We start from the raw sequence: 18,806 nt of genomic DNA, 5'->3' as shown, positions 1-18,806 counted from the left end.
AGTCTGTTGATTGGGTTCTGTGGAATGTTGTCCAACTCCTCTTCAATGGCTGTGAGAAGTTATTGGATATTGGTGGGAACTGGAACACGCTGTCGTACATGTCGATCCAGAGCATCGCAAACATACTCAATGGGTGACATGTCTGGTGAGTATGCAGGCCATGGGAGAACTGGGACATTTTCAGCTTCCAGGAATTGTGTACAGATCCTTGCGACATTGGGCCGTGCATTATAATGCTGAAACATGAGGTGAGGGCGGAGGATGAATGGCACGGCATTGGACCTCATGATCTCATCACGGTATCTCTGTGCATTCAAATTGCCATTGATAAAATACAATTGTGTTCGTTGTTCGTAGCTTATGCATGCCCATACCATAACCCCACCTTCACCATGGGGCAATCTGCACTCAAGGTTGACATCAGCAAACCGCTCGACCACACAACGCCATACACACTGACTGCCATCTGCCCGATACATTTGAAACCGGGATTTATCCGTGAAGAGCACACTTCTCCATCATGCCAGTGGCCATCGAAGGTGAGCACTTGCCCACTGAAGACGGTTATGACGCTGAACTGCGGTCAGGTCAAGACCCTGGTGAGGACGACGAGTACGCAGATTAGCTTCCCTAAGACGGTTTCTGACAGTTTGTGCAAATTCTTTGGTTGTGCAAACCAACAGTTTCATCAGCTATTCAGGTGGCTGGTCTCAGATGATCCCGCAGGTTGTTGAGGTCCTGGGCTGGTGAGGTTACACGTGGTCTGCGGTTGTGAGGCCAGTTGGACGTACTGCCAAATTCTCTAAAATGATGTTGGAGGCGGCTTTTGGTAAAGAAATGAACTTTAAATTCTCTGGCAACTGCTCTGGAGGACATTCCTGCAGTCAGCATGCCAATTGCACATTTCCCTCAAAACTTGCGGCATCTGTGGCATTGTATTGTGACAAAACTGCACATTTTAGAGTGGCCTTTTATTGTCCACAGCACAAGGTGCACCTGTGTAATGATTGTGTTGTTTAATCAGCTTCGTGATATGCCACACTTGTCAGGTGGATTACCTTGGGAAAGGAGAAATGCTAACTAACGGTGATGTAAGCAAATGTGTGCTCAACATTTGAGAGAAAGAAGCTTTTTGTGCTTATGGAACTTTTCTGGGATCTTTTATTTTAGCTCGTGGAACATTGGACCTACACTTTACAAGTTGTGTTTATATTTTTGTTTAGTATATGTCAATTGTAAAGTCTTGTCTGTAATGTATTTTTTTCGTTATGTGTCGGACCCCAGTAGGACTAGCTGTCGCCATTGGCGTCAGCTAATGGGGATCCTAATAAATCCAATCAAACGATCAGACAATAATCAGTTGACATTATGGACCACCACAGGTGAGTGGTCACCAACAGATTTGGGGTCCAAAAAAAAATCCTCAGCTTGCCTGATGAGGTGGTGGTCATCACACCACTGCATAAACCTCTGTATCTCTGACCTATACACAGTAGTGTCAGTGTCTATACATTAGATCAAGAATGGCAGTATCATCAGAAAACTGGACAATATAATTATCAGGGTGACTACTTGTACATGTATTTGCAGTATGAACAGGATAGGTGAACTCACACAGCCTTTGGGGACACCTGTATTAATGACCATGGGCTCAGACAAGATCTGGTTCAGTTGGACCTGCTGGGTCCTGTTGGTCAGAATGAGTGACACCACCTGATGGTATAGGGGTTGACTGACCTCTGTCTGAACTTGCTGAGTAGGATGTGTGGCTGCAAGGTATTAAACTAAAATCCCCAAATAGCAGTGAGGCATAGGCCTTGAGGTTCTCCAGATGTTGCAGGATGAGATGCACTATGGTGAGGATTACTTCATCAGTGCCATGTTTTTATTTGTAAGCAAACTGATACGGGTCCAACAGTGTGTTTAGTCTGACTGAAGCTTAAACACCATCATCTTTTCAAGACACTTAAAATGGGGGTCAGAGCAACAGGTACATAAACAACAACCTGTCATTTAAATTGATTTTTATTTGGATTTCATGTAATGGACATACACAAAATAGTCCAAATTAAAGTGAAATTTAAAAAATTACTTTAACGAACACGCACCTGTGGAACGGTCGTTAAGACACTAACAGCTTACAGAGTGTAGGCAATTAAGGGCACAGTTATGAAACCTTAGGACAGTAAAGAGGCCTTTCTAATGACTCTGAAAAACACCAAAAGAAAGATGCCCAGGGTCCCTGCTCATCTGCGTGAATGTGCCTTAGGCATGCTGCAAGGAGGCATGAGGACTGCAGATGTGGCCAGGGCAATAAATTGCAATGTCCGTACTGTGAGACACTTAAGACAGCGCTACAGGGAGACAGCTGATCATCCTCGCAGTGGCAGACCACATGTAACAACTCCTGCACAGGATCGGTACATCCGAACATCACACCTGCCGGACAGGTACAGGATGGCAACAACAATTGCCCGAGTCACACCAGGAAGGCACAATCGCTTCATCAGTGGTCAGACTGTCCGCAATAGGCTGAGAGAGGCTGGACTGAGGGCTTGTAGGCCTGTTGTAAGGCAGGTCCTCCCCAGACATCACCGGCAACAACGTCGCCTATGGGCACAAACCCACCGTCGCTGGACCAGACAGGACTGGCAAAAAGTGCTCTTCACTGATGAGTCGTGGTTTTGTCTCACCAGGGGTGATGGTCGGATTCGCGTTTCTCGTCAAAGGAATGAGCGTTACACTGAGGCCTGTACTCTGGAGCGGGATCGATTTGGAGGTGGAGGGTCCGTCATGGTCTGAGGCGGTTTGTCACAGCATCATCAGACTGAGCTTGTTGTCATTGCAGGCAATCTCAACGCTGTGCATTACAGGGAAGACATCCTCCTCCGTCATGTGGTACCCTTCCTGCAGGCTCAACCTGACATGACCCTCCAGCATGACAATGCCACCAGCCATACTGCTCGTTCTGTGCGTGATTTCCTGCAAAACAGGAATGTCAGTGTTCTGCTATGGCCAGCGAAGAGCCAGGATCTCAATCCCATTAAGCACGTCTGGGACCTGTTGGATTGGAGGGTGAGGGCTAGGGCCATTCCCCCAGAAATGTCACAGACCTTGCAGGTGCCTTGGTGGAAGAGTAGGGTAACATCTCACAGCAAGAACTGGCAAATCTGGTGCAGTCCATGAGGAGGAGATGCACTGCAGTACTTAATGCAGCTGGTGGCCACACACACCAGATACCGACTGTTACTTTTAATTTTGACCTCCCCTTTGTTCAGGGACACATTACTCAATTTCTGTTAATCACGTCTGTGGAACTTGTTCAGTTTATGTCTCAGCTGTTGAATCTTGTTATGGTCATACAAATATTTACACATGTTAAGTTTGCTGAAAATAAACGCAGTTGACAGGGAGAGGATGTTTCTTTTTTTGCTGAGTTTATTTATTCACCCTCTTTTCTACGAAGCCACTAAATAATATCTGGTGCAATCATTTACCTTCAGAAGTCACATAATTAGTTAAATAAAGTCGCCCTGTGTGCAATATAAGTGTCACGTGATCTGTAACCATCTCAGTATATATACACCTGTTCTGAAAGGCTCTAGAGTCTGCAACACCACTAAGCAAGGGACACCACCAAGCAAGCGCAACATGAAGACCAAGAAGCTCTCCAAACAGGTCAGAGACAAAGTTCTGGAGAAGTACAGATCAGGGTTGGGTTATAAAAAAATATCCGAAACCTTGAACATCACACGGAGCACCATTAAATCCATTATTAAAAAATTGAAAGAATATGGCACCACAACAAACCTGCCAAGAGAAGGCCGCCGACCAAAACTCACGGACCAGGCAAGGAGGGTATTAATCAGAGAGGCAACAAAGAGACCAAAGATAACCCTGAAGGAGCTGCAAGAGATTGGCGGAGATTGGAGTATCTGTCCATAGGACCACTTTAAGCCGTACAATCCACAGAGCTGGGATTTACGGAAGAGTGGCCAGAAAAAAAACATTGCATAAAGAAAAAAATAAGCAAACACTTTTGGTGTTTGCCAAAAGGCAAGTGGGAGACTCCCCAAACATATGAAAGGTACTTTGGTCAGGTGAGACTATAATTGAGCTTTTTGCCCATCAAGGAAAATGCTAAGTCTGGCGCAAACCCAACACCTCCATCATCCTGAGAACACCATCCTGTGGGGGATGTTTTTCATTGTCAGGGACTGGGAAACTGGTCAGAATTGAAGGAATGATGGATGGCGCTAAATACAGGAAAATTCTTAAGGGAAACCTTAGTCAGTCTTCCAGAGATTTATGATTGGGACGGAGGTTCATCTTCCAGCAGGACAATGACCCTAAGCATACTGCTAAAGCAACACTCGAGTGGTCTAAGGGGAAACATTTAAATGTCTTGGAATGGCCTAGCCAAAGCCCAGACCTCGATCCAATTGAGAATCTGTGGTATGACTTAAAGATTGCTGTACACCAGCGGAACCCATCCAACTTGAAGGAGCTGGAGCAGTTTTGCCTTGAAGAATGGGCAAAAATCCCAGTGGCTAGATGTGCCATGCTTATAGAAACATACCCCAAGAGACTTGCAGCTGTAATTGCTGCAAAAGGTGGCTCTACAAAGTATTGACTTTGTGGGGATGAATACTTATGCACACTAAAGTTTAGCAGTTTTGTCTTATTTCTTGGTTATTATACAATAAAAAATATTTTGCATCTTCAAAGTGGTAGGCATGTTGTGTAAATCAAATGATACAAACCCCCCCAAAAATGCCAGGTTGTAAGGCAACAAAATAGGAAAAATGCCAACGGGGGTGAATACTTTCGCAATCCACTGTACTTTAAAATATGCATTTTTTTTCATTCAGCTTCACACTCGCAATCCCCCAAATCCTTCTTGGGGCATCGTGACCCCCCCCAGCTTCAGAATCACTGATCAAAATATACCTCTTTACAATTGTTAACAATTTAGTTAATACAAATTCTTTAAGAACTTTTAAGCCTTAGAAGTTTAGTACAACTGCCACACTGGTATATAGTATCATTTTTTATTTTTTTAAACAGGACGAATCTGAGGGGGCACATGCCCTTGTGCCCCCTATGGGCATGATGCCACTGATTACTGCACAGTGTAAGTCGCTCTGGATAAGAGCGTCTGCTAAATGACTTAAATGTAATGTAATGATGTGTTATTATAATTGATCATTTCCATCGATCAGTTAAAGGACCATTTCTGGCTATAACTATACATGTCCACTAGGGGGAGTAGCATACACAAACACAAGCAATCAGAACACGTTTTGTTGGTAGGTGATTTTACATAAATCTGCTGAAGTGAAGATTATCAGGAGCAGGTGACTAGTATGTCTCCTCATTTTTAGGTTTCACCCAGACCTGACAAGATAATATCCTCTTTTACCCCATCTTAATTGTTTGAAAGACAGACGGCTGGACGAGATTAGCTGGACAACAACCTACAAAACATACAGATAAAGATGAGGAGAGATACCGAAAAGCATAAGCACGCACGCATCAAAGCTGGGACCGAGCGACTGCAAAACAGCTTCTATCTCAAGGCCAGCAGACTGTTAAATAGCTATCAATAGCCGGCTACCATCCGGTTACTCAGCCCTGTACCCTAGAGGCTGCTGCCATATGTACATAGACATGGAATCACTGGTCACTTTAATAATTGAACACTAATCACTAATATACAAGCATTTCCCTACCAAATAAGTTTTGAACGGTTTTCTAACTCGGAATAGTAAATTGGGAACTCAGGCCTCTTTCTAGAGCTACGACCTGAAGATCACTGACGTCATCATGATTAGACCTTGTTTTTTCCCCCAAATTCACAGTTGTCTTGAAAGCACAATACATCCAGAGAATAGCAGACTTCGATGACAGTTTGATGACAAAATGTGCCCCTTGTATGCAGCTGCATAAATGATGTAATATGCCAGGGAGATTTGTATACTGTAGCTAAGAAAGTAATACTAAGTGTATGTTGCATAGTAAACTGTTAGCAGCCCATAAACCTCACCCTAATAATTTGGTATATTTTCTCATCTTAATTTCGCCTACTGTTCTGACTTGGTGATGCACATGTAGCCTATATCCTGTTTTAGAGAAATGTAATCATCGAATATTGTAAGAGCTTTCATTGTCTGCTTATATGCCCCCTTTAACACTTGGTGTATTGGGAGAACATTGTAACAACGGCCCACGTCCGTCCTAGCTCGCTCATTAATATCTTAATCGAAATGACGGATTGCCTCTTATACGCTAGTCGTACATCTCAATTGTCATTAGAAACTACATTTTTTTAAGCAAGTCAGCCATATCAGCTATGTTTTTTTTAAAGGCAGTAAATGAGACTGAATTAATTGTTTCGTTGGCAGACATGGCTCCGCTGATAGCCAGATGTAGCAGAGGTAAGGTGTTGGGACTGCTGTTGGGACTCTGCTGTTGGGACAGCTTTATGTAGGCCCTAACAGCTTGAGGGCACGGTTTGTCACCGTTATAGTGCAATTAATGTGTTTAGTGTAGTGTTGTGTAGCGGCTTTGCTGGCATGCATCCCCCAATATATATATATATTTTTTACATGCTAGAATCACCACTGGCTGTAATTGCTGCCAAAGGTGCTTCTACAAAGTATTGATTTAGGTGTGTGAATACTTATGTCAATGAGATATTTCTGTATTTCATTTTCAATAAATGTGCAAATATTTCTAAAAACATGTTTTCACTCATTATGGGGTATTCGGTGTAGATGGGTGAGAAAAAAACATTTCCCCCATTGAGAATTCTGTCAGGGTGTTCACAAATGTTACAGTGCTTCAGAAAGTAATCACACCCCTTGAGTTATTTCAATTTTTTTCGTGTTTCTGCCAGTGCTTGACTTGGGCAGGAGCTCACCGGACCGGAGCTGAGTACTGGTGTTGTGCCGAAAATGGAAAATTCTGGCAGGGGGGAGATTTTCGGCCAAACACCGGCACCTATTTCAGTCCAAGTCAAGCAGCTGGTTACAGCCTGATAACCTGAAGTCATTTAATTTAAAACATTTGTCAATAAAAACAAACACAGAAGAGTGTTGATTTGAATGTTTATTGTATTTTACACAACACAGGAAATGTGAATTGATTATATTTGAATCAAAATAGTTGCTGAATCATAACACGATATTCGTTCTATTTTTATTGTTTTAAAACTTTGTTAATAAGGAAAAAACATTTCCACATTAGCTATTGTTTATAGTCAACAGAAAAATCCCTTTAAATCTGTGTTAATCTCTCGTGGACAGATTCTCGTTACAGGAAAGAGAATTCTACTTCTGGGTAACCGAGATTAAACATGTGTTAATATTAATGCTTTGTTCACCATTGCTCTCATGTGGTGAAATTATTTATGATGCATATGTAACGGACCACATCCGTTACACATACTGTATATTTGTAAAACAATGTGTAACTGTAAACATTGTATCTGTGGTTGAAACCAGTTCAGGTAACAGAACCGAAAACCATAAAATAACTAAATAAGAATGGATAAAATTTTTCAATGCTAGTTATCACATTTCACATTGGATTTATAAACTACAAAAAGGTACGACGTGTTTTTAATTTTGGTGCTGCTCTGCACACACAAGCGTGTTAGCTAGCTAGCTCAAAAGACATTCAAAGTTCCTCCATAGAAGCCGCTTCTCCTCGGTACAATTCCTTGGACCTAAATCAGACCATGCATGTCATAACAAGATGCCCAGCGCTTCAAGACTCCTCCTCAACCCTCTCTTGCTCTCTCTCTCCCCACCCACAAAATTTCAGTCGCATTTTGCGATGTAAACTACAGTTGTCTGTACATCACGCGTGTAAACAACTAGCTTGCCAGCTCTATCCGCGCTGATTGGCGAAGTAATTTAATGAGCTAAATGTAAAACACGGTTGATTTCACAGGTTAAAAAAGGAACAGAAAGGAACGATATAATCCAATATTTTGGGGGGTTCGAATCGGTTCAGGACATTATTTTGCTGGTCCGAACAGTGGAAGGAAACAAAAAAACATTGTGATTCTGTTCAGAATGAAACGATTGGAAAATAATTTCCGTTCCAACCCTTGCTTCAACACCAACGTTTTTTTTTGCAACTTTGAAATCGGCCACTAGTGTGACCTTACACAATGTTAATCATTTAATAATAAAACATGGGACTGGTTTAGAACCGGAAAATGTATGGATATAACAACCAGATGAATTAGTCGCATCATTAAACAGCAGGAAATTTATTTTTATTTAAAAAAATATAAAAAATCCAAAGAAAGAAGTGGGCTTCGTAGGTACGCTTACCCTAATTCTCCTAACCTGCTGCGTAAATTCTCCTAACCTGATACGAAAAGTCAATTCTAACATAAATTGTATCCCATCTAGACAGCCTAGAATGGTCCCACCTAATCTTGCCTTCCATCTTGAGGACATGTATTTCCATTGTTTGAGAGGTCACTCAACTATCTTGTCAATATAATATAAAAACTTTGATCTAACTAAGTAAGCAGCTTCTTACAAACACTCTCTCTCCGTTCTCCTCTGCAGCTTAGCTACTGAAGTCCTGATCAGGATTCGTGGTCTGTCAATGAGGAACTACAGGCTCATCTTTTGCCATAACCTGAAGCAGCCATAGATGACCATTCGATTCACCGCTAGTGAGTGGTGCTGAAGATAAGGTGAATTACTGGGTGTTTTAAGTGCTGAACGATGAGTACAACAACAACAACACATATCATCTGGCCATTTAGGTTTGTGTGAGCATTGAGCTAACATTATTGTCAACATGTTTAGAGCAAATGGCGAGCCACAACACACTGCTGTGGTTGAATAGAGGCTGCAGTCAATCATTTTGTTTTCACAGCCTAATATGCCCCATGCTGACCTGCAGTAGAGCCCTTTTTTTAGGGAGGTCGCTGGCCTGGGTATTGTGTTTGTTTAATAGGGCACAGATCATTGAAACCGTCATTGACATATTCTTTGGTTTTAATGATGTAATCTTGATAGGATGTTTTATTCTTGAACTTTCCTCTCACACCTCCTTTTTGAGTAAAAGCCAGAAGTGTTGGCTCCCGAGTGGTGCAGCTGTCTAAGGCACTGCATCTCAGTGCAAGAGGTGTCACTACAATCTCTAGTTAGAATCCAGGCTGTATCACATCTGGCCGTGATTGGTGAGGCGCCCTATTGGCCCAGAGTCGTTCTTACTTTACTTACTTAGTTAAATAAAGGTAAAAAAATATATGTTTACTATATTTTCCCAAATGTTACATCAGAAATACATAAACAAATAGTCAGAAACAGAAAATATGGGAAATCCACAACCTTTTGACCACGGTAAACCTTGTCTGGGGGGTTGTGTGGTGTGGCCAGGATACGTATGGCATCTCAGTTTCACCCTGCTTACTGGGTGTCTGACACCAGACCCCAAATGCCACACTACAGACATTAACTGCCAGGGTCAAGAGGTTTGCAACGGTGAAACTGCCTCAAATTATTTCTCATTTACAAAATAACGCACTTTGTTTCATGGGCTGAATTGGTGTGAATATGTGGTGGAATTCAATCCCCATTTCCATACACTTTTAGTTAGCGAGTTATTTTTGGGGGAACAACATTTCACTTCAACCTTTTAAATTAAGACATGAACTTTCATATGACCTCTAACTTCACATGTATGGGAGTTTGCATTCCTAAATTCTAAATTTTCCCAAAAGTTCAAACGCACTGGCCCCGCATACATCATCTCTGGGCCAAGAGTTAAAAGGTTCCGCAATCGCCACCCCTGTCCACCTGTTTCAGCTATTCCACTGCTCTCCTCAAACCCCCTTCCTCAAAATCTGCAATTTTCCTCTGCTCTTCCTTCATATAACTATTTAGCTAATGATACTCTGACCTACTGCATGTGTAATATTACTCCCCCTCCCACCTGTTCCAACCCTGCACTGCCTTGTGTCTACAGTGTGCAGGTTATTAATCAACTGCTATGTGTCCACAGTGTGCAAGGTATTAATCAACTGCTACGTCTTCACAGTGTGCAGGTTATTAATCAACTGCTACGTGTTCACAGTGTGCAAGGTATTAATCAACTGCTACGTCTTCACAGTGTGCAGGTTATTAATCAACTGCTACGTGTTCAAAGTGTGCAAGGTATTAATCAACTGCTACGTCTTCACAGTGTGCAGGTTATTAATCAACTGCTACGTGTTCACAGTGTGCAGGTTATTAATAAACTGCTATGTGTTCACAGTGTGCAAGTTATTAATCAACTGCTATGTGTCCACAGTGTACAGGTTATTAATCAACTGCTATGTGTTCACAGTGTGCAAGTTATTAATCAACTGCTATGTGTCCACAGTGTACAGGTTATTAATCAACTGCTATGTGTTCAGTGTGCAGGTTATTAACAACTGTTATGTGTTCACAGTGTGTATGTTATTAACAACTGCTATGTGTTCACAGTGTGCAGGTTATTAATCAACTGCTATGTGTTCACAGTGTGCAGGTTATTAATCAACTGCTGTGTCCACAGTGTGCAGGTTATTAATCAAATGCTGTGTTCACAGTGTGCAGGTTATTAATCAACTGCTCTGTCCACAGTGTGCAGGTTATTAATCAACTGCTATGTGTTCACAGTGTGCAGGTTATTAATCAACTGCTCTGTCCACAGTGTGCAGGTTATTAATCAACTGCTATGTGTTCACAGTGTGCAGGTTATTAATCAACTGCTCTGTCCACAGTGTGCAGGTTATTAATCAACTGCTATGTGTTCACAGTGTGCAGGTTATTAATCAACTGCTGTGTCCAGTGTGCAGGTTATTAATCAACTGCTGTGTCCAGTGTGCAGGTTATTAATCAACTGCTGTGTTCACAGTTTGCAGGTTATTAATCAACTGCTATGTGTTCACAGTGTGCAGGTTATTAACAACTGCTGTGTTCACAGTTTGCAGGTTATTAATCAACTGTTATGTGTTCACAGTGTATATGTTATTAACAACTGCTATGTGTTCACAGTGTGCAGGTTATTAACAACTGCTGTGTTCACAGTTTGCAGGTTATTAATCAACTGTTATGTGTTCACAGTGTATATGTTATTAACAACTGCTATGTGTTCACAGTGTGCAGGTTATTAATCAACTGCTGTGTCCAGTGTGCAGGTTATTAATCAACTGCTGTGTCCAGTGTGCAGGTTATTAATCAACTGCTGTGTTCACAGTTTGCAGGTTATTAATCAAAATGTAAATGTAATCAACTGCTATGTGTTCACAGTGTGCAGGTTATTAACAACTGCTATGTGTTCACAGTGTGCAGGTTATTAATCAACTGCTATGTGTTCACAGTGTGCAGGTTATTAACAACTGCTGTGTTCACAGTTTGCAGGTTATTAATCAACTGTTATGTGTTCACAGTGTGTATGTTATTAACAACTGCTATGTGTTCACATTGTGCAGGTTATTAATCAACTGCTATGTGTTCACAGTGTGCAGGTTATTAATCAACTGCTGTGTCCAGTGTGCAGGTTATTAATCAACTGCTGTGTCCAGTGTGCAGGTTATTAATCAACTGCTGTGTTCACAGTTTGCAGGTTATTAATCAACTGCTATGTGTTCACAGTGTGCAGGTTATTAACAACTGCTATGTGTTCACAGTGTGCAGGTTATTAATCAACTGCTATGTGTTCACAGTGTGCAGGTTATTAACAACTGCTGTGTTCACAGTTTGCAGGTTATTAATCAACTGTTATGTGTTCACAGTGTATATGTTATTAACAACTGCTATGTGTTCACAGTGTGCAGGTTATTAACAACTGCTGTGTTCACAGTTTGCAGGTTATTAATCAACTGTTATGTGTTCACAGTGTGTATGTTATTAACAACTGCTATGTGTTCACAGTGTGCAGGTTATTAATCAACTGCTATGTGTTCACAGTGTGCAGGTTATTAATCAACTGCTGTGTCCAGTGTGCAGGTTATTAATCAACTGCTGTGTCCAGTGTGCAGGTTATTAATCAACTGCTGTGTTCACAGTTTGCAGGTTATTAATCAACTGCTATGTGTTCACAGTGTGCAGGTTATTAACAACTGCTATGTGTTCACAGTGTGCAGGTTATTAATCAACTGCTATGTGTTCACAGTGTGCAGGTTATTAACAACTGCTGTGTTCACAGTTTGCAGGTTATTAATCAACTGTTATGTGTTCACAGTGTATATGTTATTAACAACTGCTATGTGTTCACAGTGTGCAGGTTATTAACAACTGCTGTGTTCACAGTTTGCAGGTTATTAATCAACTGTTATGTGTTCACAGTGTATATGTTATTAACAACTGCTATGTGTTCACAGTGTGCAGGTTATTAATCAACTGCTGTGTCCAGTGTGCAGGTTATTAATCAACTGCTGTGTCCAGTGTGCAGGTTATTAATCAACTGCTGTGTTCACAGTTTGCAGGTTATTAATCAACTGCTATGTGTTCAGTGTGCAGGTTATTAACAACTGTTATGTGTTCACAGTGTGTATGTTATTAACAACTGCTATGTGTTCACAGTGTGCAGGTTATTAATCAACTGCTGTGTCCACAGTGTGCAGGTTATTAATCAAATGCTGTGTTCACAGTGTGCAGGTTATTAATCAACTGCTCTGTCCACAGTGTGCAGGTTATTAATCAACTGCTATGTGTTCACAGTGTGCAGGTTATTAATCAACTGCTCTGTCCACAGTGTGCAGGTTATTAATCAACTGCTATGTGTTCACAGTGTGGAGGTTATTAATCAACTGCTGTGTTCACAGTGTGCAGGTTATTAATCAACTGCTCTGTCCACAGTGTGCAGGTTATTAATCAACTGCTATGTGTTCACAGTGTGCAGGTTATTAATCAACTGCTCTGTCCACAGTGTGCAGGTTATTAATCAACTGCTATGTGTTCACAGTGTGCAGGTTATTAATCAACTGCTGTGTCCAGTGTGCAGGTTATTAATCAACTGCTGTGTCCAGTGTGCAGGTTATTAATCAACTGCTGTGTTCACAGTTTGCAGGTTATTAATCAACTGCTATGTGTTCACAGTGTGCAGGTTATTAACAACTGCTATGTGTTCACAGTGTGCAGGTTATTAATCAACTGCTATGTGTTCACAGTGTGCAGGTTATTAACAACTGCTGTGTTCACAGTTTGCAGGTTATTAATCAACTGTTATGTGTTCACAGTGTATATGTTATTAACAACTGCTATGTGTTCACAGTGTGCAGGTTATTAACAACTGCTGTGTTCACAGTTTGCAGGTTATTAATCAACTGTTATGTGTTCACAGTGTATATGTTATTAACAACTGCTATGTGTTCACAGTGTGCAGGTTATTAATCAACTGCTGTGTCCAGTGTGCAGGTTATTAATCAACTGCTGTGTCCAGTGTGCAGGTTATTAATCAACTGCTGTGTTCACAGTTTGCAGGTTATTAATCAACTGCTATGTGTTCACAGTGTGCAGGTTATTAACAACTGCTGTGTTCACAGTGTGCAGCCTACTACGTTATGATGTAGTAAGGTAGACTGCTGATGCCACAACCTAGTAGATAACAGGGTTGGGGTTGATTTGAAATGAAGGCTGTCAATTCAGGAAGTAAACTGAAATTCCAATTCAATAATTGGACAAAGGGCCTCTATTTATTTTATGACTTGTCAATAAACTGAAAAGTAGAAGCTTTTCCATAAGTTTTTCCATATTTGAATGTTAAATTCAAGATAGATAGACACCGATATCCTATTCTACCCAATCACTGATGAAGATATCTTTTCGAAACTTGTATTTTATTCATGAGATGGTCCCCAAAATATAAGTGCTAAAAATGGAAAGGTTCTGCTACCTGAATGATTAGTCCCTGAATTTGCAATTTTGAGATAACATATTATGTTTTGATATGAGAAGTGTTTGTTCATCCTGTGATGTACCTTTTAAGCTAACTAAACTAACCCCTGCACACAGCACAACCTTGCTAAACATGGGTTCTATTCAGAAGGGTCCAATTTAATGAACAACCATTCAGGCAGGAATATAATATATATAATTCTGCAGAGTAAGGAATCGTTTCAGCTCTTTGTATTATTTTGATCTGTGATTCAAATGTAAATGTGGCACCCTCCTGAACAAACCCTGCTTCTCCCCCCTGAGTTCCTGTCTAGTTGAAATGGGACAGGAAGTAGTCCAGGTCGTAGCGTGGAGGACAGTGCAGGCCCAGCCCTTGACAGAGGGCGAGGAGGCGCTGGCGAGCGTTGGTGGCATTGTGGGCATCTCTCACCCCGACATTACAGAAGGGCTCCTCGTACTCACCAGAGATCAGTTCATCCTCCTCCGCCAGCTCATTCAGCCACAACGCCCCCTCCTGGTGGAGCCCTCTCAGGCGCTCAGGGCTGGCTGTGGTCCTCAGGGCATGGAGGTGCCGTGACACCACCACCATCACCCCAGCAAAGTGGCCTCTGGCTGGGAGGGCTGTGGCCGAGGGCAGGCAGGGACGCACCCCACAGGACACCATGAAGGCCGCCATCAGGAGGTCCACGCCATACAGCTGGCGGATCCAGTCGCACAGGTAGAAGCCGCCCATGCGGGCGTTGATCTCTATGAGCCTCGGGCCCACTTCTGTCATCTTCAGCTCCACGTTGAACACACCGTCTCGCAGGCCACAGCCCAGGCATGCGTGATGTGCTGCGCGGATCAGCTGAGCACGCTTGTCCTGCGCTAGCCCTGAGGGCATCTGGGCGGCCGTCTCGGTGAAGGCCGGGTGCGCGTGGGGCCGTTGTCGGACACAAAGGCACCCTCCAGTCTCCCCTCGAACAGGATCACGTCCACGTCGTGCTCGGTGCCTCCCACGTACTCCATGAGGATCATGGCGTTGCCCCAGCCCAGGCCGATGCCAGGGTAGTCTGTCTCCTCGCGGAGGTCCCCGCCGATCCTCTCAAAGTGTGCCAGACTTTCCTCCAGAGAGCATACCTTCCTCACGCCCACCGCCCCCGCGCCGTACTCCAGCTTCATCACCGCTGGGAACCTCACCACCCCCACACTGGCCCCACCAGGCCCCCCCTCCCCCCCACTGGCTGCCTTCTCCAGATCCAGGGTGCTCTCCACGTGGATACAGGGAACAGCATAGGAGGAAGGGGAGGGAGAGAGGAGAGGAGTGGAGGGACGGAAAGTGCCAAAGGAATGTGAGGAGGAAGAGGAGAGTGAGGGGGAGGAAGAGGTAGGGGCGGTAGTGTCGTGTTTGCCCATTGCCTCATTGAAGAGATCCCCCCTGTCGAAATCAGCCATAGCTCTCAGGCTATCTCCTTCCATGTTGACCATGCCATTCTGCTGTTTACCTCTCCTCTCATCCTCTCCAAACTCAACCAGGCTATCTGGCTGACCGGAGGGCTGCTCAACACTGATCAGGTTAGTCCCCGTAGACTTCAGTAGGCCCAGGAGGTGCCTGTGGGTGCGGCTCTTCTCCTTCGCAATGCGGATGGCCTCAGGGGGAGGGCCCCTGAGCCCCAGCCTATCACAGACCAGCGATGTCAGCACCACGCATTCGTCCCAGAAGCACACGCAGCCGTCAGGGCGGAGGCTGGAGGACAACAGCCAATCACAGATGCGGGAGCAGTGCTGGTCATCACGCCGATGGTCGGGGAGGTCTGGCAGGGGGAGGAAGTGGTCGACCAACTGGGAGGCGAAGTGGGCAGGGTCACTGTCCACCAGCAGGATCTGATTGGAGGGGAGAAAGTTAATGAGTTCAATTCGCACATTAGCATAACTAGCTAGCCAGTAACCATTAATGTGCCATTTAATCAGACTTTGCAGTGCAGTAAAATGCACTTCTAAAATAGCTGAAAAGTCTATGTTGGGCAATCTAATGTATTCACTTTCACTGTCTACACTTAGAAAATAATGTGTTATCTAGAACCTAAAAGGGTTCTTCGGCTGTCCCCATAGGAGAACCCTATGAAAAACACTTTTTGGTTGCAGGTAAGAACCCTTTTGGTTCCATGTAGAACCCTTTCTAAAGAGGGTTCTACATGGAACCCAAAAGGGTTCTACCTGGAACCAAAAAAATTTTATCTTATGGGGACAGCTGAAGAACCCTTTTGGAACCATTTTTTCTAAGAGTGTAGTTATTCTACATCCATCTATATAGTTATTCTCCATGTAGACATTCACCTTGAGTTTGTACTGTTTGGCTGTTTTCCAGATGAACTTCTTACTGTGTCCTCCAGCTCCCACCACCAGCACAGTTTTCCCCTGCATCAGGTAGTACTGGGAGCGGGTGAGAGGGGTGAGGAGGAGGGTGCCCCTACTCCACCCCTCTATCCCACTGTTGCATCCCTCCATCCCCATCCCTCGCTCTTGGAAGGAGGAGTGGAGACAGAGGGAGGGATGGAGGCCCAAAATAACAGGCCTGATGATGGAGCCATCCATGGTGAAAAGGAGGTCCACGCCTAGGAGAGAGGGAGTAGAAAGGAGGTAGAGAGAGATAGAGATATGGAGTGGTAGAGAGGGAGATATGGAGAGGGAGAGGAAGGGTCAGATAGTAGCTCAGTGAGACATAGTGTTGACAGAGCGTGAGACTTATGATGTCACAAGTATACCCATGCTTTCAGAGGCTTCAACAGTAATCTTCAGTAATCTTTATCAAATCATATATCAACTCAGACAGCTTCATGCTGCCTTAGAGGAAAACTTTGGCAGTGAACCAAAACACACCTATCATGTCGGTCTGGGCACCCGCTCCACCGCGTTGTTCTGCGGACATGCTTGACTCTGTTTCCATGACAACACAGAGGCAGGACAGGGCGGTGTCCAGTGCTAGACGGCAGAGAGATTTCGCCATGGTAGGGTCAGTGAAACCGCACTCTAATAGGGTGGTCTCCAAAGACTGAGAGAGGGAGTGGCTGTGAGAGAGAGGGTCATCGGACACACCCACTCTACACACCAACTGAGGGAGAGGAAGAGGGAGGGAGAGGAAGAAGATAGAAGAGAAGTTAGAGATAAGGCCATTGATTTCAAACAAACAGTTCAGTTCAAGTATTTGGCCTATTACATGAATGTGTCTCCCATTCTCGAGGTAAAGACAACCTCTTAGATGTTAAGTCCCCTATTTAGGGAACTTTGAGCAGTTCTGGACCGGTTCTAACTGATATTTTGGTGTACAGAACACTCTGTGAACGTCGGAGGGTCCAATTCCTTATAGTGCTTTCCGCTACCACTCTCACTTGAAGTATCAGGTTGGCTTGACGTGACGAGCTGACTTAAAGTGTCAGGTTTCATACATTTGCATAGGGAGTGACGTGTCACATTTTCTGGCCTATCCAGACAAATAATAGATTTCCTTTGCCTCTGAGCGATAGAGCCCAGCCTGGTAGACGGCATATTAAAGGGGACAGTCTAGCGAATACAATTGCTGTAGTTTCATCTCACTGTGATATTCTCAGCCAGATATAGCACTCTCACCATGAAAAAATACTAAATAATTTTGTAGAATGGTGTCTGTAAGTCGCTCAGAGGACGATTGGCAGAAAATTCTCTGTCGTCAGTTATATGAAATGGGGCCTAATTTGTACTAAATATGATCATATTTATTTTACAGTTATAAGAAATGTGAAATCTTATAGTAAGTCATTTATAATTTGGTTGTTACTATATTTAGAAAGCATTTCAGTCATTTCAAGCCCTAATAGGAAAAAAGTATATAAATCATATATTTTCATATTATTTGTACTATGTACAGTACACCTCAGCTATTGATAAAAAAAAGGACAAGAATACTATGCACCATTACTCGTTATTGTTAATGACCATGTCATTAAAAAGTATTACTTTTGGGTATGTCTATTTAAATCTACATTTTGCCATAACGTTAAAGAGGAGACAACATCAACATTTTACAGAGCTATATACAAATACACTGAGTGTATAAAACATTAGGAACACCTTCCTAATATTGAGTTGCACCCCCTTTTGCCCTCAGAACAGCCTCAATTCATCGGGCATGGACTCAACAAGGTGTCGAAAGCGTTCCACAGGGATGCTGGCCCATGTTGACTCCAATGCTTCCCACAGTTGTGTCAAGTTAGCTGGATGTCCATTGGGTGCTGGGCCATTCTTGAAACTGTTGAGCGTGAAAAACCCAGCAGCGCCACAGTTCTTGAGACAAACCGGTGCGCCTGGCACCTACTACCATACCCCGTCGCCTGGCACCTACTACCATACCCCGTCGCCTGGCACCTACTACCATACCCCGACACCTACTACCATACCCCGTCGCCTGGCACCTACTACCATACCCCATCACCTGGCACCTACTACCATACCCCGTCGCCTGGCACCTACTACCATACCCCGTCGCCTGGCACCTACTACCATACCCCGTCACCTGGCACCTACTACCATACCCCGTCGCCTGGCACCTACTACCATACCCCATATCCTGGCACCTACTACCATACCCCGTCGCCTGGCACCTACTACCATACCCCGTCACCTGGCACCTACTACCATACCCCGTCACCTGGCACCTACTACCATACCCCGTCACCTGGCACCTACTACCATACCCCGACACCTACTACCATACCCCGTCGCCTGGCACCTACTACCATACCCCGTCGCCTGGCACCTACTACCATACCCCGACGCCTACTACCATACCCCGTTGCCTGGCACCTACTACCATACCCCGTCGCCTGGCACCTACTACCATACCCCGTCACCTGGCACCTACTACCATACCCCGTCACCTGGCACCTACTACCATAC

General features: G+C 43.8%; 1 protein-coding gene across 1 annotated transcript in view; it reads right to left on the bottom strand.

Annotated features, from left to right (window-relative positions):
- Positions 1 to 7,092: 7,092 nt before the first annotated feature.
- LOC115129348 (carnosine synthase 1-like) overlaps positions 7,093 to 18,806 on the bottom strand; it is a 28,481-nt gene continuing 16,767 nt past the window's right edge. The window contains 4 exon segments of the mRNA XM_029659594.2: positions 7,093 to 14,807; positions 14,810 to 15,758; positions 16,212 to 16,489; positions 16,755 to 16,986. Of these exon segments, the coding sequence (XP_029515454.2) occupies positions 14,206 to 14,807; positions 14,810 to 15,758; positions 16,212 to 16,489; positions 16,755 to 16,986 (2,061 nt within the window). The 3' untranslated portion in view covers positions 7,093 to 14,205.

Source organism: Oncorhynchus nerka, linkage group LG5 (genome assembly GCF_034236695.1).
Source record: "Oncorhynchus nerka isolate Pitt River linkage group LG5, Oner_Uvic_2.0, whole genome shotgun sequence".
In the NCBI taxonomy this organism is placed as follows: domain Eukaryota; kingdom Metazoa; phylum Chordata; class Actinopteri; order Salmoniformes; family Salmonidae; genus Oncorhynchus; species Oncorhynchus nerka.
Note: the sequence above shows the minus strand (reverse complement) of the source record. Positions and strands in the feature narration are given on the sequence as shown.